The sequence below is a fragment of the Melopsittacus undulatus genome, chromosome 3 (genome assembly GCF_012275295.1).
Source record: "Melopsittacus undulatus isolate bMelUnd1 chromosome 3, bMelUnd1.mat.Z, whole genome shotgun sequence".
Lineage (NCBI taxonomy): Eukaryota > Metazoa > Chordata > Aves > Psittaciformes > Psittaculidae > Melopsittacus > Melopsittacus undulatus.
Window position 1 is genome coordinate 38,108,645 of NC_047529.1, and position 27,808 is coordinate 38,136,452.

At 38.2% G+C, this 27,808-nt stretch overlaps 1 protein-coding gene across 1 annotated transcript; it reads left to right on the forward strand.

The window, feature by feature from the left end:
- The first annotated feature begins 442 nt into the window (after window positions 1-442).
- On the forward strand, window positions 443-27,474 carry GFRAL (GDNF family receptor alpha like). Its single transcript, XM_034061277.1, has 10 exons — window positions 443-464; window positions 3,438-3,572; window positions 10,139-10,291; window positions 11,906-12,346; window positions 13,038-13,094; window positions 13,808-14,135; window positions 16,513-16,772; window positions 19,767-19,865; window positions 26,339-26,420; window positions 27,387-27,474. The coding sequence occupies exons 1-10, from the start codon at window positions 443-445 to the stop codon at window positions 27,472-27,474; spliced, it is 1,665 nt and encodes a 554-aa protein (XP_033917168.1).
- The last annotated feature ends 334 nt before the right edge of the window (window positions 27,475-27,808 follow it).

The window sequence follows — 27,808 nt, forward strand, 5'->3', positions numbered from 1 at the left end:
TTATAGGCAGCAGCCAAAAACTTGCTTTGTTATTTTCTCCAGAAACCAAGTGGGAGCCTAATGCAAAGGGAGAACCAGACACCCTAAGAAATGCCAAAGAGCCACGTCTCATCCGCACGTGGTCCAGCTTAGCTATTGAGGCAACAGGGGAAATATAAGCAAAGGGTGGAGGGATGGCAGCGAGGGAAGCTCTGGGCGGTGGGAAGTGGCTTCATCCACGGCTCCTGACCGACAGAAGGTGTCCAGAGACAGATGCGATACCGACCCCCGGAGGCTGGCAGCCAGGGCACAGCTCCCACCGCGGCCGGTCCCCATGGGGAAGCGGCCGGGCAGGCGGGCGGGGCGCTGTCCCCGCTGCGGGTGCTGAAGGGGCGGTGCCGCACCGGCACCTGCCGCCCGCCGCCAGCCGCCCCGCGCGGAGCTGCAGCCGCCGCGGCTGACCATGGCCGCGCTCCTCTGCCTTGGTAAGTGCCGCGGGAGGCGGGGGGGAGACACTGCAGGCCCGGCCTCGACAGGAGACTCGGTTCGCCCCCCGCTCTCCTTACAGCTCCATCCATTCCCCCTTCCCTTCGGGAGCCTCAAGGTGGAGTTGAGCAGGTGCCTGTCGGGGGTTCACACCAGTGTGCGACGTCCGGGCCCCGCGGCTGGGTGCAGATCTTCAGTCCGGCTCTGGGCAGCGTGCCTGAAGCGGAAGGGACAGAAGGGGAGGAGAGCAGGCAGTGAGAACTGGAGAGGAGACCCACAAATGGGATGCCTGATTTAAATAACAGCCACTTGTTTAACAAGTGGAAAGCGTTTAGTGCTGGCACGGCTGCACAGAGGGCTCCTGGCATGTCCCCTTGGGTCTGAATGGAGAAAAAGGGAAAATCAACAAAGCTGGTGCAGAAGGGTTTGATGGAAGAGAATACAACCAGACAAGTATATTCCAATTTCTTTTCTTACACTTTCCCCCTCTATATATGGGATATGTGCTGCTTTTCTTTTTAACACTCAACTACTCTAAACTCGTATTCTGCTGTTAAAAACATTCTTTAGGTAGTTCTCCCCCAGGCGTTGTTAGAATAAAGCTGTCCTTTTTTGCTTTTCAACTGTATTCAAACTGTATTCAACTACAGTTTGCCTTTCTCTTTTGAAGCTAGCTATCTTGCTGCTCTCACCATTGGATAGAAACCACAGCTTGGTTCCCATTATTCATTATTATCTGCCAGATAATAATTCTGCACTCATGAGAGAGAAACTGTAATTCTTCCATTTTTATGCTCCCAATCTGCAAAATTAAACTGCTAAAATGTCCTTTTTTCCCCTCTTTTCACATTTTTCAGGATGGAGAATTTTACACCTACCCAGGGAATCAATGGGCACCTCTACAGAAATACAGACACCTGTAGAAATCTTAATTTGTGTGTTTTCATGTCAAAACAAATGTCTCTAAAAGTTCTAGTTACAAACTGGTTCTTTGATGCTGACCCATACATGTCATTAGGTCTAGAGAAGCCAGCTTCAGTCACAGATTCTGCCACTTGGTCCTTTATTTTGCAAAAGCATCTGCTCCTTTTTGTGGGCACAGTTTTCAGGTGGGTTTGAAACAGAGTCTGAAATAATACTTACAAAGGAGCAGGAGGTGCTCACTGACTGCTCAGCCAGTCCTACTTTGACTATTCCTTTTCAGCCACTGTTTCCCTAAAGCTGTCTTGAAAAAAGAGAGACACCACAGAGTTTTTGTGCTGTGAATCCTAACCAGATCTTCCATTGTGCTAGTACCTACAAAATAGGCAGATGGTTAACCAGCAAAATACCTTTTCTTTAAAACTTTCTGAATTTTAATTTTGTATTGTCTTTTCACCCACAAGGTATTTAGCAACCTTTTTGTTTATCATTCAAATTAATAGTAATTTCACAAGTAGAAAGAATTTTTGAAGACATGGACAGGACTGAAATGTTGTCAGAATGAGCCAAAAAATGTCCCTATGGATAGGCCAGCTGCACAGTCCTCAATGTCAAGTAACGGGAGCCGTTTCTACTGATCAGTCTTTCAGGCTGACTGACAGATGCACCCTAGGACAGTGTTTCAGGCTGGAAATCACTGAAACAACAATCAACCCTGAATAAACCTGAGAACTGTCAGGAATACGAAGGAAAGATTAGCACCAGCTATAGTATGCATATGTGGCCTCTTCTGTGTCTCATAGGCACACCAGATACTATGTCAGTTATAAAGTATTAAATGTTGCTTCATCTTTATCAGTGTGCAGCCAGAAAATGTTCCCTATGGTAGTACTATTGTATCACAGGTAATGTATTACAATTCCAGAATGGATGGCAGCACCTATAAAGAGTAGTGGCTCTTTAAGGTTATGAAAAGCAATATTTGATATGTAATTTCTTATTTCTCAAATGTATCATTGGAAAAGTTTCTCTGGATAGGGACTGGCCAAGTTCTGGGGTAATATTTCATTCCTCTTGCAGATGATGTTTAAGGAATTAAACAGTGCTGGTTATTCTTCATATTCCATATAAACTTACCTGAACATAAGGAAAAAAAAAGGGAGACTTGGTCTGAAGATGCTGTGTCCTTCAATACCTAAGTAAGCACACCCATCAGGAGTTCAGCAGCTAGTTTGATGAGGCCTGAAATCAGTGTCTGAAACTTAATTTTACGGAAAATTAAGACACATAGTTACAAATTAGAGATTGTGTTACCATGGCAATGTTGATGAAAGAGCTAAACCCCAACTAATCTGTCTTTTCTTAGCAAGGCAATTAAATTTTCTACTGATAAGCCAGAGGTGGTGCTGATTTAAAATTCTGTACCTTGAAATCTCCATGTCAGTTGTCTGCTTTGGAGCTTTTCAATGCAATTAACACAGCCTTTTGGTTAATTGCACCCAGAGAAACAAAGACATAAATGTGGGGGTTGCTTTCAAGAAATGGTGCATCTGTAAAGTGAAACCAAGGAGGGTGAAAAGTTCTGCGCTATGAAATAAAATCTCTGTTATCTGACAGTTGTGTAGCTGTCAAATCTCTTTCATTTGGTCTATTCATAGGAATTCCTGTGTAGTCTCTAGCTTGGCAAAATTGCAGTGTAAATAAAATCCTGTTTCCTTTGAATTTTATGCTATCTTCCTTTCTATAATTTATTATGAATCTTGGAATTTCAGTCATTTCTATATATCTATGGGCTCATGTCTTATATATATGTTGTTGCTATAATACCAGGGTAAAACCAATACAAAATATGCCACACCACAACTTTGAAAATTTAAAATTTAAATTTAATTTTACAATTGTGAAACAGAAAAGATTCATTCTGTTAAGAAGTAACTTGGTAGAACACTTGAATCTAAACTACAGTAAATTATATTGTGATAATAGTGTAAAACAAAAAGCTCAGTACAATATGTACTGTATTAAATAGTTATTATATTCTGGTTTTACAGTGCTGTTCATGTACTTTACAAGTGTATCTACTGCCCAGAATACTGACTGTCTTCGCCTGAGGGAGCAGTGTATAAATGCTGCAAATGGATGTGAGAGTGTCTGGAATGTTGTTGAAGATATCTGCAATATTTCAGGTAATTCTTTATTGTATAAACAGCTTTATTCTGAATTGCTGAATGGTTGCATATTCATAGTTTATCATAATATTGTTGTGGTGACTAAATGAAGTCAGTGAGATTACAAAGAGAAAATTACAGCAAGTCAGTCATCTTCTGAAATCCTAGACAGTGGCCAATACTATGCTACTAAAAGTCACAATGACTCTTCAATAAGGAAATAAATGAAATTTCTGGACTATGAATAATTTCAGAATCTGAACTAACTCAAGAAGCTTGAATTCATCAGAAAACTCTTGGGGAATCCTGTCAAAAAAAGCCAGCATGCAGCTGGAAAAAAAATCCCATCTTGTTTTCCATAGTTCTGAGGAGTTGATTTACCCTCTCCCTGGCAGTGTTCAAGGCCAGGCTGGATGAGGCTTTGCAAAAACTGTTCCAGTGGAAGGTATCCCTCCCCATGGCAGTGGGGTTGGAACCAGATGATCTTTATGGCCCCTTCCAAACCAAACTATTCTGTGACTCTGATTTTGCACAATACCCATAACAATCTAGAGGCTATTTAGAGTAATTTCTAAATATTGTATTAGAATAAGAAAATAATCAACTCAAGCATGCCACAAAGGAAGCTGTGTTGTAGGGATGCACATTGTACTTAATCAATGAATAGCATCTATGTCAGTGATTCACTTGCAGGGAGTGATCATACAATAAAGTGCAGGTTACAATGTGACTAAGCCTCCTTGAATTGTTAAACAGAATGTTACATAAATTAAAGCAGATCAGTCTCTGTCTGTCTCTGTTTATTGCACTCCCAACAGTTGGTGCATTATTTCAAAGTAAGGTATGTTTTAGGTGGGGGAAGACCACATATTAAAAGTTTGATCTGAAAGTCATCCTAATCTCTGTTGGCATTCAGATGAAAATGTTCCTTCCTTCATTCCTATTATCTTCTTCCTATTATCTTCTTTCTCCTTTCTATTATTTTCTTCAACAAGTCTTGAGTATCAGTCACCGTATCTCTCTTTAAATCCTCCTAATACCTTCCTGTTAAATGTTTAGTATTCACTTGCCAGGTGCTGTGAATATGGAATGGGAAAAAAGAGTGGTAGTGCAGTGTGGTAGTGTCATTAGATCATGATAGTAATGGTAACTTTGTTGACTGATAAATGTCAAAGGCCTTGATCTACCAAGGCTACATTAGTACTAGCAAATAAAACGGGCCAAGGACTATTTTCTGGCACTGAGTTCATCATGCCATGGCATGTATCCATACAAACAAACTGTCTTATCCCCGTGCTGGCTGCATAGAACTGACTTTTGGGAGTGACTCCTGCTCCACACTATCTCCACAGTCTAGCTGGGTTGCTTCAGTCTGGATACCATGGAAAAATGCAGCAGTACAGACACAATCACTCATCATTAGCCTAGCCCATGACTTGGTACTCTTAATAAACACAGCCATGGGTTTTTAGGTACATAGCTGCCATTTCTATCAAATTAGTTCCATGAAGCAGGTTCCCTGTTACTGGGAATCAGAGGTATCTATATCTCCATGAAAATTTCCCTTCCTCTTATATTGACATTATTTGAAAAAAACTAGTTATAATCTGCTGCCATAATCTGAACAAAACCAGCCATAATCTGAACAAAACCTGATGTCATAATCTGTTCTGAGCCTCAGCTGCAGCAGAGTTAATGAAGTGAATGTCTGTCTGTCTTGATGTCAGGACCAGTCTCACGTATGGCCTGTGTAGGAAGCCAGGCAGCAGAAGATACTGCTTGACTTCATGGTCAATAACCTATTGCTAGAACATTCGCCCGCAGCATGAGCTACCTGGATGCCTCTGTCTGATATATTGCAGAGATTTGAACCCAAGTGCTCAAGACACAAGGCAGTATTTAAAAGATTAGAGTAGGATTCGTTCTTGGTGTTTCCTGTTCCAGAAATGTATAATTTTGCACAGAATGGTTGAATACTTTGAAGAACAGAATAAATAAAAAATACATGATAACCTAATGGTTATGACAGTCCCCAAAGGAACTGGGTTTCAGCTCACGTTCTGTTATTAAATATTTTATGTGAAGTGGAACAGTTTCAAAAGATATGGCTGCTGTTTGAAAAAAAAATATTGGAATATGCAGTAGTTTCAGGCTCAAGATAGTCACCTAAACAGAAGATCTCTAGAACCAAACCTCTTCTCCGAATCATAAGAAGCTCAGTTTGATTCTCTCGCATTGTTCACAGAGGCATTAGCACAAACAGTACTTGACATAAAGATCAGAATTTGTACTGTAACCTATTCTTCATCATTCCCTGCAAACAGATGAAGTGGACCAGCACGATGACTTCTGTGGTCTCTGCTTTAAATTTATTGCATTGTCCCATAATATGCTGTTTCCTTCACTTATTGTCCTATGTGGTTATTCACTGATATTAATGGTATTTATTACTGGCTCAGAGAAACCTTCTGAAAATAAGTTCTTCTTGTAATCGTTTGTTTGGTTTTGCATTTGAATATTTCCTTAGGATAATGGCCTTTGGCAAAGACTCTCCAGCATTGCAGGTCACTTAGGTACTGTGTTGGGTCTAGGACAAATTATTCTAAATGTGCCTATTAGGTGCCATGACTCCACAGGGTGAATGACATTATTCTGTCTGTCAAGAGTACACTATGTATGCAAGTCTAAAGGCTTCATGGATGAGTTGTAGCAATGCAAAAAGCCCTTCAGTGCTGAACATGTAAGTGTTAGGTGTAATAGACAATGGAATAAGTATTACTTTTGCTAGATTTTTACAAAAAAAAACTAACTACAAGTTATAATTACACTCCTACTTTGTGGTATGAGTTCAATAACTCAGTCCCTCAGTCTGTAACCTCCAAGTTAAATGTGTGCATTATGGAGACCTGCATCTTTTGTTCTTCGGAACACATCTGGGAGCACTACAGAACACTGACTGCCTGAGTCACTCCTTTCTCTGTCAAACTGTCCATCACTGCTTCTGTGCTACTACAGCAGCATTTTCAGTGTCTCAGTTCATAATCCTCTGAGTCTAGTCCTTCTTCCACTTCCTGTTCTGTGCCAATGTACAATGAAAAAAACAACCCCCCCCCCAAAAAAAAAAGCCAAAAAAAAAAAACCCACCAAAAACAAAACCAAAACCTGTTATTTCATTGGAGGAAAATAAAAAAGAAATTTCTGAGCTCTGATTTACCATTAGTATACATTTTCTTACTTTTTCAGAACTGGAAATATCTGTGTTCAAAAAGGAAAAAGCCAAAAAAACCTCAGATCACTTAAATATTAAAGAATCACAATTTGAATTAGATTTGGAAGAGTTGTTTTTTTTCTTAGAGTAACAGAATCACTGAGGTTGGAAGTGATCTCTGGAGATCTATTCCAAACTTCTTGCTTAGGAAGGGTCAGCTGCAGTTTGTTTTCCAGGACTGTGGTTTTTGGGTATATCCAGTGATGGAGGCATCGAAACCCATCTGGGAACTCTTCCACTGTTAGACCACTGTCATATTATAAAATATTTTTTCTAATGTTCAAATGGAACTTCTTGTATTTCAGTTTGTACTCTTTGTTTTGTCACTGGATACCACCTAGGAGTCTTCCCTGCCTTATTCACTCCCCTCCCATCAGGTTATTATATGCATGGATATGTGTACTTGTAACCCCCTGAGCCTTTTTCCCTCCAGGCTGAGCATTCATAGCTCTCTCAGCCTCCCATTGTAGGACAGATGTTCCACTCCATTAATCACATCTGTGGCACTTTGCAGGAGCCACTCCAGTATGCCCATATCCCTCTTGTCCTCAGGAGCCCAGCACTGAACACAGTACTCCAGATGTCATCTCACCAGTGCTGGAGGGGAAAGCCCAGTACTTTACAGTCTTCAGATGCAATTCCCACTGAGATGACTGAAAAACTCACTGTGCAAGAACAAAGATTATCTCCCTGGAAATGTCAGGTTCTACCTTGTCATGCTTCTGTCTGTGGCCCCACATACATAAACTATACACATATAAATAAATTGAATTATGAATAATGGCTGCCAAGCATTAGGTCAGAGAGCATTTTCTGTAAATTCCTTGGAAGCATAGATATAAGCTAAAATATATTACCTAGAAATAATCACTGCTAAAGCAATAATAATTGAAAACCAGCAACAAAATATTTTCTGCTGTTCATCGCAGTTTAATCACTACAGTGTACAAATGCATTAATACTGATAATAGGTTATTTCTACTGATAATAGGGCAAGCCATAAATCTGATGTGTTACCTGTTTCTGCCTAAGCCCTTTTTATCTTTGTAGCCTCACAATATTCCTTTCACCCCCTGGTTGTAGGTTGCTGTGATTCAGTGCAGTGTGTTCACTGCACTGTTCACAGAGTGTGGCCACTGGTCACAGACTCTGTGTACCTGACTCCCAACCACAACATGCTGGTGTCATGAAGACAGATGAACAAAGTGAGTCTGGGATGCTGCATACCAGGATTTCTGTTTCTTATTCTCCTACCTTTAGTCACCTCCACCCTTGACTTGTCCTCAGGACCGTGAAGAAGACAGTCTTACACAAGCTCCTCCTGATCTTCATTGCTCTTTTTCTACCCCTGGAATTTGTCCTCCTGAAATTGTCTTCCAAAATTCTTTTACTAACCTTTACTCACCTGATGAAATATAGAGTAGAATATCCACACACCCACCTCCACGGATCTCCGTCATTCCCATGTCACCACATTCCTTCTGCCCTATTTTTATAATAGGGGAGTGTCCTATGTCTATGACTGTCAGAAGATTTCCTGAGCTCCTTGGCTACTGACAAAAGCAAGAAATGTGAGAGATAAGGGTCAGGGTCTACTAATAAAAATGCAGAAGGCAAGTGGGAGATGGGGTTGGAGAGATACAGGCAAGTCCATGGGCTTTCTCCTTTGGTGGTGCAAGAGGTGAAGCAAGAGCAGGGGCTAGGAACTCTAGGTATTGATGGATTGCAACATCACCCTCTAGCAATGCACATTTTAATACATCACCAAAACCAGCAGTAATTGGAAAAAGAGCAATGCAGACACTGTTTGAAAAAGGATTTAGGGGTTGCAGGGTGGGATGTACAGTCTGAAATAGCTATACTCATTCCTTCAGGCACAGGCAAAATGCACTTTCCTCTTGCAGGCCTTCACCTAGACTGTCTTCTGTGTCAACAACACATAAATGACGTTAAAACTCTAATCAGATTAAAGCTTATCCATGGTGGTGGTGACACATGGTGCTAGTTTTGCAGTTTTACTAGAGCACACGGTCTCTGCTGCTCCATTCTAGTGACTGGGGAAGCAGCATGGCAGGAAGCCAGACATCACCGTTGACAGGGCAGAGACAACAGCATATGTGCTCAGTAGATTAAAACTGAACCTTGCTGCCCCGTGACAAGCCTGGATCTTGTGAGCCACATACACCTTATTTTACATATTGTGAAATACTTAACACCTATGGGGCTAAGAAAGGAAATGTGATGTTTTGAGGACCTGTATACCTGTATACCTGTTTTGACAAGGTAGACCATGGTTTTCACAAAATAAAACTTTCTTAAATGGTATAAAACTGTTTGTTATGCAACTTCCTTGAGTAACCTGTAAATTTCTTAAGCAATAATAAATAATGAAATACTTTTAAAATCTTTTAGTTCATAGAGCAAAAGGTCGATTTATTTACATTTGTACCACAAACTAGTACATGACCTTTACTTTTACTACCCATACAAGGAAAATATGACCTGACAGCCTGTGTGTCTTTGTCACTGAGTCGAAGTGCGAATGCAAGCAATGAGCTTGAAATTGGACTGTCACACTAAGGCTTCTGCATATTTTTAGTGTTAACTTCTTTTGTAATTATTTAAAAATAATAAAATCAAAATATACTTGGTCTGCTTTAAAATTCTTGTCATCGCCAAACTTAGTGAAGTAGGGTAGCAGTCCAAGGACATATCCAAACAGCCAGGCATTTGTAGGCTCTTGCCATTCTCATGTGAATGAGGGATCTGAACTAGAGCAGACATCTCTCAGCATGGGGTTAGCATCACCATTATCACAGGCCTGTGCCTGGCTTCCTATGTCCTCTCTCTTACTCTGTTACTTGACAGTACCTTAGCCTGTACTGTGAATTCATGTCATTTCTACATGTAATTTCTACATGTAGTTACATGTAATTAATGTAATTTCTACATAGGACCAAGCTGAGTTTCTCAGTGCCTCAGATCAGGCTGATTCCTGTGCAACTTTTCAGTTTGGTCTCTGTTCCTCATGTACCTAAATTAAAAGATACAAGCTTAAGATTTTATGTCATTTGGAAATGAGAACAGACATTTTGGCAATGGGTCAGATCAAATAAAAGAAGGCAACTTTATTATATCAGCATTAATATTATTTAAAATCTGCTTTCAAACAGGTTTCCATACAAAAAATAAGTTCGAATCATCATCTCTTGGCAATGCATTAGTTTCTGTATTTCAATTGAACTGTTTTATGTAACCATATCCCTTAAGCATTCATAAACATTAACAACATTATAATTTTAATGATGAGTTCTAGGTAATAGATGCAAGGCAGAAGATACTATTGGATGTAATAGAATAATCCAGGTCCTGGCTGACGAATACCCAGAATTTAAAAACTGTGTCTGCACTTCAGATGTTTTCTGTAACACCACAACTTTGCTTGGGAAACAGTGCAGCATTGATAAAGGTAACTAAACCTTTAATTATGGCTTTAATTTAAAAATGTTTTAGTTATGAAGGGCAAAAAGAAATCTATAATTTTGTAATCCTTATTTTAACTGGATTAAGCTTGTTTGCATATTTATCCCATCTAGAGAATTAGTTTTGTCTTTTCTATAATATTCATACTCCAGCATGCGTAAGAAAGCAATGTCATATCTTTTTTAAACAAAACGAAACCAATAAAATCCATATAAGAAATCCAGTTTCTAAAGGTCTCTCTCAATCCAATGGAAAGCAACAGTGAAAATACAATGTGTGTTGAAGGCTACTTGTTGCCACAAGGAGGCTGAGCACTACTCAATCTATCTATAGGTGACTGTCCTGGGTTCAGCAGTAGCAGTCATTTTTCTCCTTCTTAGTAGCTGGTGCAGCGCTGTGTTTTTGACTTTCGGACTGGGAACAGTTCTGATAACACCAATATTTTTAGTTGTTGCTAAGGAATGTTTACTCTGACCAAGGACTTTCTGAGTTTCATGCTCTGTCAGGGAGGAGGGGAAGCTGGGAGGAAGCAGAGACAGGACACCTGACCCAAACTAGCCAAAGAGGTATTCCATACCACAGCAGGTCATGCCCAGTATATAAACTGAAGGTAGTCACCTGGAAGGGCTAGATCACTGTTCGGGTCGGGCTTGGTATCAGTTGGCAGGTGCTGAGCAGTTGTATTCTCTTCCCTTGTTATTTCCCTTATCATTATTATCACTGATGATAGCAGTAGTGATTTGTGTTATACCTTAGTTACTGGACTGTTCTTAACCCATGGCAATTAGATTCTTTCGATTCTCCTCCCCATCCCTCTGGGAGTGGAGGGGAAAGAAGGGGGAAGTGAGCGAGCAGCTGCGTGGTTCTGGGTTGCTGGCTGGGCTTAAACCACAACAGTTGTGTGTAGAGAACCAGTGCATAGGAAATAATAACATCTTCATCTGTTACTCCTTTCTGCAAACAAGAGTGGGTATCTAAAATCTGATGTTGATGTCATTGGAACAGTTCTTTTTGCTTCTAGCAAAATGAAGTAATTTTTTATTTTTAATGGTTGAGATTACATTTCTCACCAGTACAGCAGAAAGTTTGATGAAGTTATGCTTGTATTAGTTTTATCTACAGATGATAGTTTATGGTGTTGGTAGATACTTTTAGGACTTAATTCTCCCTGTCTAAATGAAATTACTATTTTAGGTAATGAGTGGACGATCTGCTGGAATTGCCATTCTCTCTTTACAAATTATGCACTGAATTAAGATGATAATCTATTATATGTCCAACCTGTAGGTGGTTAAAATTATGTGAGATAAATCCAATTATGCAGTAATTTTAGTAAGGGTTTCTCATATTACTGTTAGCAGCTGAATTGTTAGACTGTATTATACAGCTAACAAGACACAATAAGCATGAGGAAGATTCATTAGTCTGCAAGACTCTGAAATTATTATGTATTTACATACAGCTCAGAATGAAACTAAGTCTATTTTGTTCATTTGTTGCATTAAGAGCATTATCCTTTTCCTGACTTTGTTTTGAGCTGACCAGTGATGATGATCCATCTTCTATTTGATTATATCTCTGTTTGTACCCATTTGTGTAGAATATTTGGAAACCTCCTCAAGATCAGATACTGAACTGAATTTTAGGCAACACAGAAACCCCAAAGACCAAGGACACCTGGAAGAATTGGAGAACGACTGCAGCATTGCAAAACAACTCTGTCAAGAGGACTCTTATTGCTCTTTATTGTATAAGAGCTTTCAGAGAGCGTGCCAGGCAGACACAGAAAAATGCATGCTCCCAATGGTCAACCAGGCATGTTTGTCAGTGTGGGAAGAGCTGAAGAAAACAGTGCTGGGAGAGTGCAAGTGCTCAGAGCCACTTCAGATGAGATGTGTTAAAATACGGCAGGAAATATTTAACAACCCTTGTTTACAATACTCTCAAGAGAGCCAAGCTTTAGGAACTAGTGAAAATGATGATTATGAGGATGATGAGGATGATGATGTTGACAATGGGAAAAATCAGGACACTAACACAGGTTAGTGGTATTCCAGCAGTCTGAATACTTTCATATGTAACAGTGGTGTGCACAAGTCTGTGAAAAACGTTTTCTTAATAATTTGCAATTTAGCACTGAAAATAGGATAGCTTTAAGAGACTTATTTAGATGTGGATAGTTTAATAGCAGAATGATAGCCTGAGTGCAAATGCTATTGTCCTTCTTTGTGTTAATTCGATACAACCTGATATAAATCAATCCTTCTTAGCATTACACTATAAATAGAAACAATATAAGACCAATAACAATATTTTTAATAGCAATTGCCTTGAATTTAGATCAAGACAAGCAATTAGTTGAGATTACAAACTGGGTGCACTGATGAACACATTAAGGCCTTTAGCCTTCAGCCACAGGAAATCTGACTTTATACTGCACTGAGCAGCTCTAAAAATGTTTCTTGAGCTCACAGAATCTATAATTATGTAGAGGATGTTATCAGCAGCCATTGATAAACTGTGTTTTCACCCCAAAACTTATGAATGTACGCTACAGTGATTTTATAATTTGTTAATAGGCCCTATTTTGTCAAGTTAGTTTGTTTTATTCTTCTTTATTTTTACTACTGGCACTATGCCTGCAACACAGTCAACACTTTAAAGTTAAAAACTAAAACTAAGCTAAGACATGATTTATCACTTATGCTTGCATCCATATGTTTTTGTTTTAGACAATATTAGTACAGAAACAAAATTACAATGGAGTTTATCTGCACTCTCTAAACAAGGTAAGTCAGAATTTACTTATGAATCCTAATGACTCATTTTAGCTCTGTTTTCAGATAGTATACAAAGTGTCTTGAGATTAAAATGAATACTTTTCATTCAAATTACTAAAGAGTCAATCCAGTGTATTTTCAGTTAAGTTACTGGGTAGAAAAGAATCCCAGAATATCAGGTAACAATCCTTATCCTGTTAAATTCACAGAAAAAAAAAAAATCTTATCCCATAAACATTTTAGGGTCAGGACTATCTAGATAGTTTTGTAAGGTTTATAGCATAGGCTACAAATACCTAAAATAGCTCAAAAAAACACAGAAAGGCTATTTATGTTCTCTTCTCCATTACTTGTTACATAGCCTGCCACAAGACTGCATGCTGGAGATTTCAGCAGTTTCGGGTATCTACTAGACACCAACTTCTACAAACTGTTACATACCATGAAGACACCCCCATCTTGCCAGTTTTCACTTTCTTCTCCCTTATTTATCCAACAGGGGCAGAAACTTGCAGGAGAGTTGCTTAACAGGGCCAAGAGATGGAAGGAAGAAGTGTGAAGTTCTCACAATGGTCTTAAAGGAATCAGTGTTGGAAGGGCTGGATCAGAGATTTTGGGAGTCAATCTTGTTTTTAATGGGAATGTTGCATGCAGGATGACTACTAACTGTCACTTGAGAAAGGTTTTCTTGTGATTTCATTAAAAAAACTTATTCTTTTTAGCATACACAGCAAACAGCACCTGCTTGGATGTGAACAAAGAGTGTGTTGAAGATGAAGTGTGCAACAAACAGTTGTCCCTGTATCTTAAGGCTTGCTCAGTAACTAAGAAGTGCAACATGGAAGAATGTCAAGCAGCCCTAAGGTTCTTCTATGGAAACATGCCTTTTGAAGTTGCCCAAATGATGATATTTTGTGATTGTACCCAGCCTGATGAGTCCTGCCACAGAGCCAAAGAAATTCTCCATGGCAAGCCCTGTGCAGTTAGTGCAGTTCCACCCCCATCATGTCTGAATGTAATCCACATGTGTGAAGAGAATGAATTGTGCAGGTAAGCAGAGAAAGATTTTGCTTTTGAATAATGATTTGATCAAACAGTTATCCTTACGTCATATATCTCATCTATAACAGAATTATTTCCTGCACTGTGTCTACTGTATGTCAACACCTGTATTTGACATCTTCACATATATCTGCATTGACTGTGGTAATTCCACAAGTAATTCCACTAGTAAACTGAAAAGCTTCATTTTCAGAAAGGTCTGGAATCTAATGTGGGCTTTTCTCCTGCCTTTTACATGACCCTTAACACCTTTTCTGATAGACAAACTGTGCTGCTGAATATTTTCATTACCACTGTCTTCAGATAACACCTGCCAGTCTGCATCTTTGACCTCTAGCAGTTTGCACAAATTGTGCAGCAGACTGGACAGTTTGTTTGGTTAAAGTAATTACCTTTTCCACTGCAGAGTCTGACCCTTTGTACCCAACAGCTGTACAACCAACTTGGCCTATTCAGAAGACTTTAATCTTTTTATCTCAAGCATACTAATACTTGAAAAAAAGCTGCCCTGAAACATGCACAGAACACCAAACTCATGAAGAATAACATAGTTTTCAGATTTAATTTTCTTTTTAGAAAACACATAATAGGATTAGCCCTTATTCTTAATTCTACTTAATTACCACCATTTGTGGATGGTCAATTGGTCCACTTTGGCTTTCTCTGTAGTCACCAGGTCCCTTGTGGATTAGTCCTGAATTTTACCTCAAAGCTGTGCTCAAATTAACTTTCAGTCAACAAAGCAGGAGGCCAAGTGACACTTCCAGTTATGTGCAGGCTATTCAGATTGACATCAGTGGGAACTGACCCTTTTTATGTTAAGAAGAACTGGGCTACAAATTCTGTGTATGTGGACACATATAATATAATGGAGACTTGCTGAATTACCTATTATTTTGGGAACATTAATGCTTCCTGGCACTGAAAATAAGTGGATATAATTAGCAAAATTAATCTGTGAATTATGGCTAACCATATTTATTAATGAGGAAGTGAATAAAACCAATTCCATTAGCACATAGGTGGCATCTGCTTTGAAACGTTTACTTGTGTAATGAAAATATTTATAATATCCTAACTGGTGTTGTAACAGTCCATGCTTTCCCATGTGACATGCTTATAACAACTACACAATACCAACAGTAAATTAATAACCTAATTTTATTATTAGGGAAAAATATTTTAATATATTCATGTACAATATACGAAAGTTTACCTTTATTGTCTCTTAACATTTAATGTAACTGATAAATTGGTTTCTCCTTAATATCTACAGATTTCTTCATTAACTCTTAATGGATGTTTTCTGTTGTCATACATAGTGCATTCAACGTCAATTTTGTTCTATCCTAAGAGCAAATCAACTGAAATAACTTGAGATTATCAAACTGGGAAACAAGATAGATCTTGTGATCTATCTCTGCTATCAATTAAACTTTAAGGTCAACTGAACTACTTCTAATTTTTTCTTGAGCTTTGGACATTTTGCATTTCATTAGCATTCAGGAGGAGGAGGAGTTGGCATTGAATGAGAATTATTTTATGTAAAATAAGTTGAATGCTCATTCTTCCTTCATGCCCAACAAAATGAAAAGCAGTGCCTGCTGTAGTTTCATTGTGATGGAGGTCTAATTCCCCTATCTGCATTTCTTCTCTAAGGATCTGAGACTGATTTTCACTTTACCCCTGGTAAAATCCCCACAGGTGCTGAGAAGGAATCTGATTTCATTCACAAAAACTTTTAAATAAACCTAAATTTTTCCCCGAATTACAATTCTGCAGATTTTGCTCAAACCAATTAGGTATCTTGTCCTCAGTGTGGTAGAGATTAGCATCTGCTTGGGAACACTTGCATTACCATTCTTCAGGCAGGGCAAGAGCCCCAGGCTGTGGCAGGGCTGGCATTTGGGAGCACCAGTGGATGCAGCACTGCTGGGCTCTTAGAGGGCTCCTCATGGAGCGTAGAGGAAGCCTGCAAGGGTTTTAGAGAAATCTCAGGGTGATGGATGGGGCAGCCTGTCCATCAGATGATGAACTTGAGGATGGAGTTCCTGCTGGTAAGTGGGCATATGTGGTGGTCACAGGGCAGGTCTGCTGCAGCCTGATGCGCCCCGTGTTGTGCAAGGTGTCCCTGCCCATGGCAGGGGGGTTGGAACTAGATGATCTTAAGGTCCTTTCTAACCCTAACTATTCTATGATTCTAAACCAGAGCAGAATTTAGACCACCTAGCACTGAATAGCGTGATCTTTAAGACTAAGTAGTACTTTGTGAATACACTTTCTTTTCGTGTTGATTCTTAAATGTCTTTATGTGAAATCACAGAGGTTTTGAACTGTCATTGTACACTTCTTTTTCTTTCACCAGGAGAAAATACACGTCTTTTCGGTCAAAATGTTGGAGACATGTGACAAAAAAATGCTACAATGATGAAGCTTGCCTTGAAACTTTAATAAAGGATGACATGCCCTGTTCTGCAAATGCTGATTGCAAAGCAGCCTACATTAGCAACTGGGGCACAACGCTGCGTGTCGAGTGTACCTGCCAGAATTTACCTGCCGCAGAGCACTCTTTGTGCAAGCTCTTCCATCAGATGCTTCACAGCAAATCCTGCTTCAATGAGTTACGTGAGTAATACATTAAAACTTCACAGAATAATTCTTTTTAAAGTGTTAAATTGCTGACTTACACCAAATCTTTATTTTACTACCACTGATTTCAGCAAGATCTTTATCTGTATTTCTTTTAATCCAAGTTACACATATAGTTTTTTTCCTCTGGTTTTGAGAAATATTTATATTATAAGTAAATCAATAAAATTGACAACATGTCTCATTATATGAGCTTGCTGGAATAGCAATAAAAGAATAATTTCTGAGATCTATACTATTACACAGATAAGAAAAGTCCAAAGTCTTCCTGTCATTGGATTAATGTTGTACTTTGGTACACTGTTTTTATAAAAAAAATGAGATATGATTGTTTTTTTCTTTCTTTTCTTCTTGGAGTCTAAATATTAGTATTGCTGACACACATTTTGCAATAGATTTCATTCCACAGAAAATAACTTGAATGATTCAAATACAACCTCTGAAAGAGCCTCTGGGAATGGGGGCTTCAGGATCTGGCCTTTAGTAAAAACACTGAGGTTAACTCAAGACAAACAGGATGTGCTTTCTCAGAAACATCAGTCTTTCATGTACTAAATCAGCTACTTATTTTTGTTAAATATAAAAGTCCTTGCCAAGTCTTTGTTTAAAGTAGAGCTGTTAGTGCAATGAATGGCAAAATGGGAGCAAGTATCAGTGTTTTAGTCTGAGCCAGGATTGTGCCTTTGAAACAAACTTCCTGTTTGTCACCACCTATTTTGCTGTGGGTCACATCACAAGGTGTTTCCACCAACCAGAGGATGGTTCCAAATCACAGGGTGGTTCCTGGAGTCCTGTAGCCTAAAACTAAACTGAAAGGTTCATTTGCCACCTCGGCAATGCTCCAGCTACATTCAGACATAGACCATGAAACAGATTAAAGACCAAAGTATTCTCTTTTCCTCAAACCTTTGCTCTATCCCACCAGCTATTTGCTATATATAAATCCTCTCACACTACTTGCACTACTTGCTAGTGCATCACACCTTATGTCAGTCATCTTCTATACATAATTATATATATTCTCAACCTACCTTGTGAGAAGTAACTATATATAAAGATTTCAGTTAAAAGAAATTACTATTTCTTAGTTCCATCTAATGGTCTGTCTTTTAAAAACATGCATTAATTGCATGTTAACTTTAGCAGCCAAGATGTTACCACTGATAAGGGTAAATTGTTTCTTGTCACTCAAATTCTGCCCAGAAATTAAAATCAAGTTGCTGAAGTGGTGCCTTTAATCACTACTAAAATTCAGCCTGTAAGAAAAGATTAAAGATCATGTAACAACTCTCTGGGAAAAGTGATACCATAACACACTTAGATATGAGACTACTGGAGGTGATTTTGCTGATTAATGTTATTTATTTGTTTGTTTGCTTTATGGCTGCATTTAAAGGTCCAAATGAATGATCACATCATTGTGTTAGTTATTCTTTACCTACAAAACAAAAAGATGACCCTCATGTCATAATAATCAAATAATTGCTCATAAGCTTTTGCCATTCCCTGAAGCAGTCTCAGGATAAAATGTTTTGGCTTTTTTGTGATGGAAACTTCCCTAACCCAATTTGGATTGAAGAGCAGAAGCCTGCTTGCTTCTGTGGTGCAATAAATTCCTGCTAGTTAAACACAAACAGTTTGTGGATTCTTGGTCTATGGCTGAGTAAAGGATTGACACCTTTGCTACTGAACATTTGCAGAGTCTCGTGAATCTTGCATTTGCTTTTTCTAGATATCTAATTGTAATACAGCTAAACTGAAGAGGAAGATGATTATAGGTTTCATTGTAAGGCACAATGTTAAATGCTATTATCTGTATGGCAGTTCAGAGACATGGAATGAAAGCTCTGTTGCAGACCTCATCCAACCCCTTTTGTTCATTCCTTCGTCTCGCCTGGGTGGAAAATTTGGATAAGTTTCACTCTTACAGTGGTGATGATTTTTAACATAAAAGTTCTTCTGAATAGGTAATTAGCCAGGGCTAGGAAAAGGGATTTTTACCTCTAGATCTTCAAGTAGCATTCCCACCATCACATCTTCCTACCCATATATGACCCTGCCTTGCTATAAGTGTTTGCTCTTGGGGCTATGCTTATGGGATTAAAGATTGCTGCAAATTTGGTAAAAGGCTGGAAGTGTGAATAGCTGGCTGCTATATGAAATGTAAGCAGAACATGAATCAGTGCCAATGTAGGATCAGTGTCACAACAGGAATAAGCAAAAATGCTTGTGACAGAAAGTAAAAAGTTAAGTCTCAAAAATATTTTAACTCTGTTTTACTTTTGGATCTCACAGAAAAAATGCAATGCAAGGAAATTTAGTCCATTGGTATTTAGACAATGTTCCAGGCTAAAAACATGAGCCTCTGTTATATCGTTTTCATTCTGCTAGGGAATAAAAATTTCTCAGCTTACAGTTCATCTGAGTGACTACACATAGTCTTGTATGGTTTAGCTTCTTGGTCTGTATACTAATCTACTTAGGTAAACTTTTTGGTTTTCATTTCAACAGAAGATAGGTATTTTCAGATACACTGATTAAATCATGCCAAGTAAGAGGACAGGCCTTTGCAAAAGAGTTTATAGAGGTCTAGCAACTCCTTTGGAGAACAAACTTTGCCTTTTGGAAATTATTTGAAACTACTACTCATCACTTCTATATCGGTTTGGTGAACCCAATTATTTTGCTGGGCTGATTTCCGCTGTACTTTAAGTTAAAAGAGAATTTAAGCTGTTTTGAGGCAGCTGTTTTTAAAGCATGCACAAAGTACAGGGGAAGGTTAACTAAGATGTGAAAGGAAGAATGGTCATTCACTCATTCACTTCACTCATTGAGTATCAGTGAATAATGCTTTTAGAGAGCTGCCTTTATAAATTCTTCAACTCTTCTCAAAACATGAAGCAGCAATGTTCACTTAAATTATTATTTTAAACTAATATTTTGAATTTATAATTTCTTTCCTATATTCAGGTCAAATTTCCATTAAGAAGAAAGATTTTCATTGGGTAAATACAGAAATGCCAGGAGAAAAGCTTTCCAGAGCACAGCTCCATTCTTCTTCAATTAATGGTAAGTTTGGGCAAACCACTCCATGATTTTAATAGAAGTACTCTTAAAAATTCCCTTGTGTATGATAGGGAAGACTAACGATTCTGTCCCTTGGATGGGTTAAGGCAAGTGAGTACTACCTGTTGCTCCTCCATTCAACATACTGGAGAAAAATCTCTCTATCTGTTTGGCTCAGTTTATATAACCACAAAATAAAGATAATGAGACTGAACCAATTTCTCTGATAAGTGGCTTTGAAATAGATGTCTCACAATCACTGTATTGTAATTGAGGAAAATTAAGCTATTAATCCTGCCAGAGCCTGTCTCTCAGTACAGTCAACAGAGAATAGTCATAATGTGTAATACAAATTAGCTTTGATGTCACACCTACCTCTCTAGTATCTCTCTTGACTTTTTGTGCTGTAGTAGTTACAACAATGAAATTAGGAAGCAACCATAAGTGGTCTGAGAAGGGGCTCATATTACACTCCATCAGACTTTACCTACTCATGCAACAGAAAGGCATGCAATTGTGGATCAGGATATTACATGGGCTAAAGAGCTGCATCTGGTTTTATTTCCGTGCATTTACAGTAAGTAATTATGTGACATAAAATTAAAAGATATTGATATTAATATACAAATTTTCTCATGGTTGAAATAATATTAATTTTGTATTTCCTTTTGAAGGACCCAATTATACAGTGAGAACACTAGAGAGCTTAATGCTCGAATACCAGCTCTGAGAAGAATGACCTGTTCTACCTTGCATAGGACAGATTACAATACTCCAGACATTACTACAAGTTAGTTCCCAGAACTGTTCATACTGAACACCTTAAACAGTAAAAAAAAATAATTTAAACTTTCCAGGCAGTACAAAATGAAGGGACTTCTTCTCATCTCCTTCTTTCAACTATTGCTGAAGTGAGCAGCCTGGAAAGTATAAAAATCAGTTAATGGGAATGGGATTCCTGAAACTTGGATGTGAATAATTAAGCATTCAGCTCTAATTTTAGCATTAAAATTGCTTAAGAATCATGTGTGTCATCCAAATGCTCTACGTAGCCACAAAAGAAAGTCAGGGACCCTCAGAGGAAGATTACCCCCCCTTTTCAGACTGTCTTTACTGGGAGTGTTGGATTTTCTTTGTCAGCTAAAGAGAGAGCTTGAATCTCTAGCTGGAATGAGACTCCAGTGGTTAAATAATGCAGGTTAGAATGCAAGAAATCCTGCTCTAAGTGAGAAAATGTAAAATGTCAGATATTTCACCCCTGTAACTAGCTCTAACTGCAGACTGTTTCAGTGGGTAAAATGTATTATACTTTCCCTTAGAGATTCAGAGAAATATTTGCAAAAAGCATCCTGCACCCAGTTAATTCTGTTCCCACTGAGGTCTGAATACTTTCCAAAAATCTGTCCTTGAACTCTAAACAGAATTTTGGATGGCCTCAGAAAAATAAAAAGAATGCTGACCAGCGTAAACCATACCATAAAATATTCTGTCTATTTGAGCTGTCGTGTAAATTAGACGAGAAGTCTCCAAGCTATATATATAAACATCTCATAGGAAGCCAGGTCAAGGAGGAGAATCTGATTCACAATATCTACCTGATGATAAAAACCATGTTTCATAAACCATTGGCAAAAATCTAACCCAGCATCCTAGATTCATATGCTAGTAAATGTGCATTACTCAAGCTGCAAAGGGAGTTATCATCTTTACAAAATATTTATCTGTACTGAAATCAAATCCCAAGAAGAATCCCAGAGTGCAGAGGCAAAATGGTTAAGTTGTCAAATATAGCCGTTAATGTGTGTGGAGGTACTTGCAGATACTTGCTTCTTGGCTATTTTCTGCTTGGAAAGCAGGAGATATAATGTGCTGATGTCTTGTTGCTACACAGAAAACCTCAGAAGAATCCTTTAGTTAGCTTGTCATTGAAGGATACAATGATGTCTTTCATCAATTCACACTAATGACCACCTACAGATGAGCATGCTCAGAAGAAACTCAGTATTTCTTCAGCTTTTTCTTAATTTTATAATTAAACAACAACAAAAAAACAACAGAAACCACAAACCAAAAAACCACAAGCTAAAGCCCACTTACTGTTCAAAATCAGTAAGTTTTCTCCATTGTGTTTGGTGGCATTGCAAATCATGCCACTTTATAAGACTTTTTTTTAATAAAAGGAATCTTTCATTTTAAATAATAAATCTAAACATATATGCATATATTCATATATGTTGGCTAATAAATACAACCCTGCTCAGTTGGAAGAATATTATTCCATCTTTTGGTGCAATCATATGATAACAGGGTTGTGTAAAAATCTTGACTAGATTTGCAGTCATTCACACACCAAGGAGGGTACAGGCAAATGCAGTTATTTGTGGACTGATACAATCCTGCTGACAAGATTGTGATGTGGGCAGAGTCCTAAGCACATAAAAGTGAATGAAACTTGCTTTAAGCTTAGATGGGGCCAGAATTTTACATCATTTTGGAAACAACATCAAAAAGTGATAAATTAAACAAAAATTGTCCAAATGTCAAAAATACTGTTATTGCCTACCTAGTTATGCACTTTCAGCCTGGTTTTGACTGAAAACTACGCAAATTATCTTCATGATTCTACAGATTCACATAATTTAACAGATTGCTTTCCCTACTTTAATTTGCAAAATGATTCATGTGTGAAGATAAACAGTCACTTTCATCAGCATAGATCTTTGGAGTTAAGGTATTTTTTGGCTGGAAGAGAAAGCTAGAAATACAGTATTCTTATCCTGTTCTTGTGAGATACAGTAAAATTGGGCTTGACCCAAAACTGTTGAAATTAATCTCATTTCATCTTAAGTTGTAGAGTTATCATATATTTCCTACTGAGGAGTTTTGTTGTGCTAAAAATCTAGATAAAAAAGTAATTGACAGGGTTTATCTATACTTATACCAGCTGCTAAGGGAACTGAGATTAGTTCAGGTCCAGAAATTTTAATTTGTAAGGTATGAGACACTGTTGTGATTTAAACCCAGCCAGTAACCAAGGATCACACAGCTGGCACACTCCCACTGGGGAAGAGTACTGAGGGGAAAAAAAACAGGTAATTCTTGTGGGTTGAGATAAGAGTAGTTAAATAATGGGAATAAAGTAAAATTAATAACAATAATAACAATAATAATCAAAGGAAATAGAGAAGAATACATCCCAAGAAACCCAAGACATGCACAATACAATTGCTCACCACTTGCTGACACCTAGCCCATCCATGAGCATCAATCAGCCACTCCTACCTAACTCCCCCCTTGTTAATATTCTGGTCATGACATGCTGTGGTATGGAATACTCCTTTGGCCAGTTTGGGTTAGGTGTCCTGTCTCTGCTTCCTCCCAGCTCCCTGTACCCCTACTCACTGGCAGAGCATGAGAAACTGAAAAGTCGTGATCAGGGTAAGCACTACTTAGCAACAACTAAAACATCTGTGTGCTATCAGCATTGTTCTCCTACTAAATCCAAATCACAGCACTGCACCAACTACTGGGAAGCAAATTAACTCTATCCCAGCTGAAATCAGGGCAATCGTTAAAATGACTCTTTTATAAATACAGAAAAAAGCGCAACAAGCTGCAAATAGCCAAGAAGCCTCTCAGCACCAGGTGGAATCAATCTGTCTGATTTCACTATAAGCAGGTAGATTTACACAAGAGTGTAATGCCACTAATTGTTGCAGCTGCTAAGCCCACAGCTATCCTGTACAGAACTTCAGCCCTGGAAGTGTCTGTGGCTATGCAGACAGCTCCAGCTAATGCTTCAGTGGTTCCTGTAACCCCAGTCATTGCATCCCTGAGGTTTGCACCCCACCCTAGGAAGTGCAAGACATGCATCATGCAGCTGCAGTGGCCCTGCTATAAAGCTGCCTCAAAGTGAGAAGGTCCATGAGCTCCTCCTGGCTACAGGCCATCACCATGGGACAGAGCAGCCCTCCAAGCCCTTCCCCTTGCAATGGAAATGACTACTCTCCACTCGTGTCAATTCATTTTCTGAAGGACTGAGCTGGAAACAGCTTGTATTTTACCCACCTCCTATTATAAGTCTTTAGACACTGCATGTTCCTTTCTTTGTGGTACATGCAGATATTTGTATCCCTTTCTCCATAGAGTCAGACAACCCAAACCTCAGTCAGTTAAAGAGAAGTACTGAAATAGTGACCGCTGTTCCTTAGAAAAGTAATGACAGGCAGGTTATGTATGCTATACTTCATATCTATATTTATTAACTGCCTTAACAGTATTTCATGTTTCAAGAACTGATTTGATATAGGTTAATAATAAATATTTCTCTAATATATCCTTTGGGTTTTTAAAGAAGAGCAGAGTGCCTATCAAGAAACACATACCCAATGATACGTTTAAGGGAAGATGAAAATCACATTCAAGTAGTTAAACGACAAAAAAGTGTATAAAATGAAGAATTAGCTCTTCAGGCATAAAACTGCATCCTGTCTTAGCTATACAAATTCCCTCACTTCTCAGAAGGTAGGAGAAAACGTATGGTTTCTAGCATGATCTCATCTTTAACATATTTCTTGTGTTCCTCACAGGACTGAAAACGTTACAATCAGCAGCTCTTTTACCAGCAGTTTCTTCACCAGAACCATAGTCTATTACAAGATTTTGAGGCAAAAATAGAACATTTTAATTTCATTTAATCATTTCAGAATGTTTTGCATTTTCAAAATGAAACAGCTTTTCCAACTTTTAAAAGAAAAATATTACAATGTTTTGGTGAAATTATATAAGCCCACTTTTAACCACCCTTGAGCATTGTTCCTAATAATTTTCCTAGTCTTGTGGGAAGTGATATACTCTAAAAACTTCTATTTGCCTTAAATATGTATGAACCTCACTCTTCACTTAAAAAAAGGAAACTTTTGCCTCTACAACTGCTCCTGCAGCTTTTCTACAACTTTCTATACATGTCTTACTCTCTACAGTCTGAAAAAAATTAAAATACCAAAACCCAAACAACTGAGTGCATAATTAAGATTCAGAAAATGGGGGGGAGGGGGGGGGGGAAGAGAAGCCTAAAGAAAAGCCTAAAAATGATTCTTTCCCTAAAACTCACCACCTTAAAGAAATGCTGTAACTTGAGAGGAGAGCCAACTGCTGATGTTTTTAAATGTATGTTGTTAGCTGTTTTGCACTGAGACTCAGATAAACCTCAATCCTCTTCCTTCGAAAATTCACCACATTGCATATCTTTAGTAACCTGCTGCATTAAGAGGTATGTTCATTTTGTCCTGGTTCAATCAGTGCTTTCATTTTTCTTTTATTGCAAAACTTGACTTTTGAATAGCTTTTTGAGAAGAAGTGTCATCTGGGAATAAAAACCAGGAAGATCCAAACCCCTGCTCTGTTCCATACTGCCTGCATTGCATGCATGCAGTGTATACAGGAATGGCTCATTTAGGGTCTGTGTGTGCATATGCACAAATGTAACAGAACATATAATAACTGGTAACTGATCCACAGATCAGAATTTGGCCTTCTCAGCCCAGAGAAGTGGCCTAGATTTGTGGCCAAGACCCCATCTTTTCCTCAGTTAATGTTTCACTGACTAAGGTGGAAATAGCTCTGAATTTGAGTTCCTATATAAATAAAACTTTTGTGATTGAATAAACATGACAGAGTCAGTGCAACAGGTCTCACGTTTTATGCTTGTGGCTCTGGATTTTGAGTCCTCTTGTCAAACCATCTAACCTCTGCATCTCTTTATCCCAGGCTTGGGGCGTGTGCTACAGTCTCAACCACAACTTTTCCTTCAGAATATTTGAACAAAACTGATGAATTAATTTCTTCAGGAAAAAAGAAACAAAAAAGTTTCTCCTTATTTGGAAAATAAAAGTTGAAACAACTCCCAGCTTTTTAACAGTTGGAATTTTTAGCACATAAGCCTGCTAAGTGACTTTTTGGTGAAAAGCCTAAGAGAAAGAGGAAATGGCAAAGGCCCAGGGCCCAGAAACACGGTGTTAGATCCCATGTTACATTAATTTGATTCTAGATCAAGTATTGCTGCGTACTGCAATTATGGCAATATGCAAAAAATGATAAGACAGGTAATGAACAGGTAATTAAGGTACCAGGTCTCCTCTGATACAGGGAATAAAATTAAGACTTTAAAACAAATGGGGAAAATACTCCAAAAACACAAATCAGCGTAACAAGCTGTCCCCTTGGCATAGAGTAAAAGGTAGTGCTACACATATGAAGTGCTAGTGTGGCTGGCATTTACTAGAAGGAGTCTGAAAATTATTTTTGGTGAAGGAAGTTATTCCTACCATTGGCTTTTTTCTCCTTTTAATTACATCTGTCAGAACTGATAGCTAATTTAACTTACATATGTGTGCATTCCAATTCAGATTTCAAATAGTATTCTTATTACTGAAGAAATAAATGTTTCATGTCTGCTTTCTGTTTTTTACTTGTAGGTGAAACAGTCTACATTATAGCCTACTCCTCCTGCATAGTTCTCATCTTAGGAATAGTCCTGTTGACTCTCTTAAAGATCAGGTAATTTGATAGGGATATTAATCGCTGTCTCTAGGAAACTGGAAAAGCAGAAAATAAAATATTTTGCCTTAGTTAAGAGGTGGAAACTGTGATCATCTTCAAAAACAGTCCAGCATTTCCTAGTGATAGAAAGAACTGATATTGTGGGTGTCAGCAGGGAAATGTGAAATACGATGCACCTCTACAATGGCCTCCATTCATGCAGAGATTCCAGGCTTCAGGAGCTTTCATTTCCTGTCCCATGGCAGGAGAAGGTGAAATCTGAATTCAAAAATTCTGAGAGCCTACCTTCCTAGCCCTGTAGCAGGCAGAGGTAATGCAAAAAGGAAATGAGAATATTCAGCATTATAACATATTTAGAAACCAAACCGTGAATGCTGTTATTGTAGTTAATATTCTTGCCAAATGCCATTTTTGCTGATAGGATGCTGTAAACATTCCCCCACACGCACTATGAGAAACTGCCCAGACAGCAATGCTTGGTAAGAAAACAGAAATGTGCATTCACTTAGTCAAATGAACATGGCCTTTTCTGAAATGATACATTTTCTTGGACCAAATTAAATGGCCAGATTTCAAGAATTACACTGTCAGATGATAGGTAACAGAACATGATGTAGCAGGAGCTATATATAGTGGGAGGTATATTGAGTCAAATTTCATTATTAAATTCAGAGGCAGATCAAAGAGAAAAATGCAAAAAGCAAGGCAAGGATATATGGGAACAGAGGCATTCTCTTTAAGTTTACAGTTACAGGAATATCAGCATATAAATAAAACTCAGATTTAAAGAATACAGGGGATGGAAGAAAGAGCAGTGCATTAATAATGGTGAAGGGAATTATTTTATACCACAGTGTTCATCATAAAATGAGGGGAATTTTGCCACTGATTTCAATTAAGCCAAAGTTCAAACAAAAAGCTGTATAGTTTATTGTTAAATACATGCACATTCTTTGTTTTTAGAGCCTGCAGAACAAAACATGAGTCAAGAAGTCCCTCGCCAGACCATTCTTCTGAAACATTTATGGTCCATTATAAAAGTCATAGATGAACTACTCTGTTGCTCATGATTTTTAAGGCTATTCTTGAAAGCCAGCCTGTTGTACATATGCGATAATAAAATACATATTAGAAAAACTACTATAAATTATGGAATTTTGTAGTTGAGCATACAAAAGATGTTTGTATTTATTAACTCTCATTAAAGCTAAGCAAAAGTAGAACTGTACTCTCTCTTATTTGCATAGATTCACAGATCTGTCTTGAGCTGCACATTTCCTACATCTCTAGATGCACACAACAATGGTATAAATGCTTTATCATCATGAATCTGCCTAGCAGTGACAATCTTTGAAACCAGCCCTTCTGATCTTAACTATTTTGGT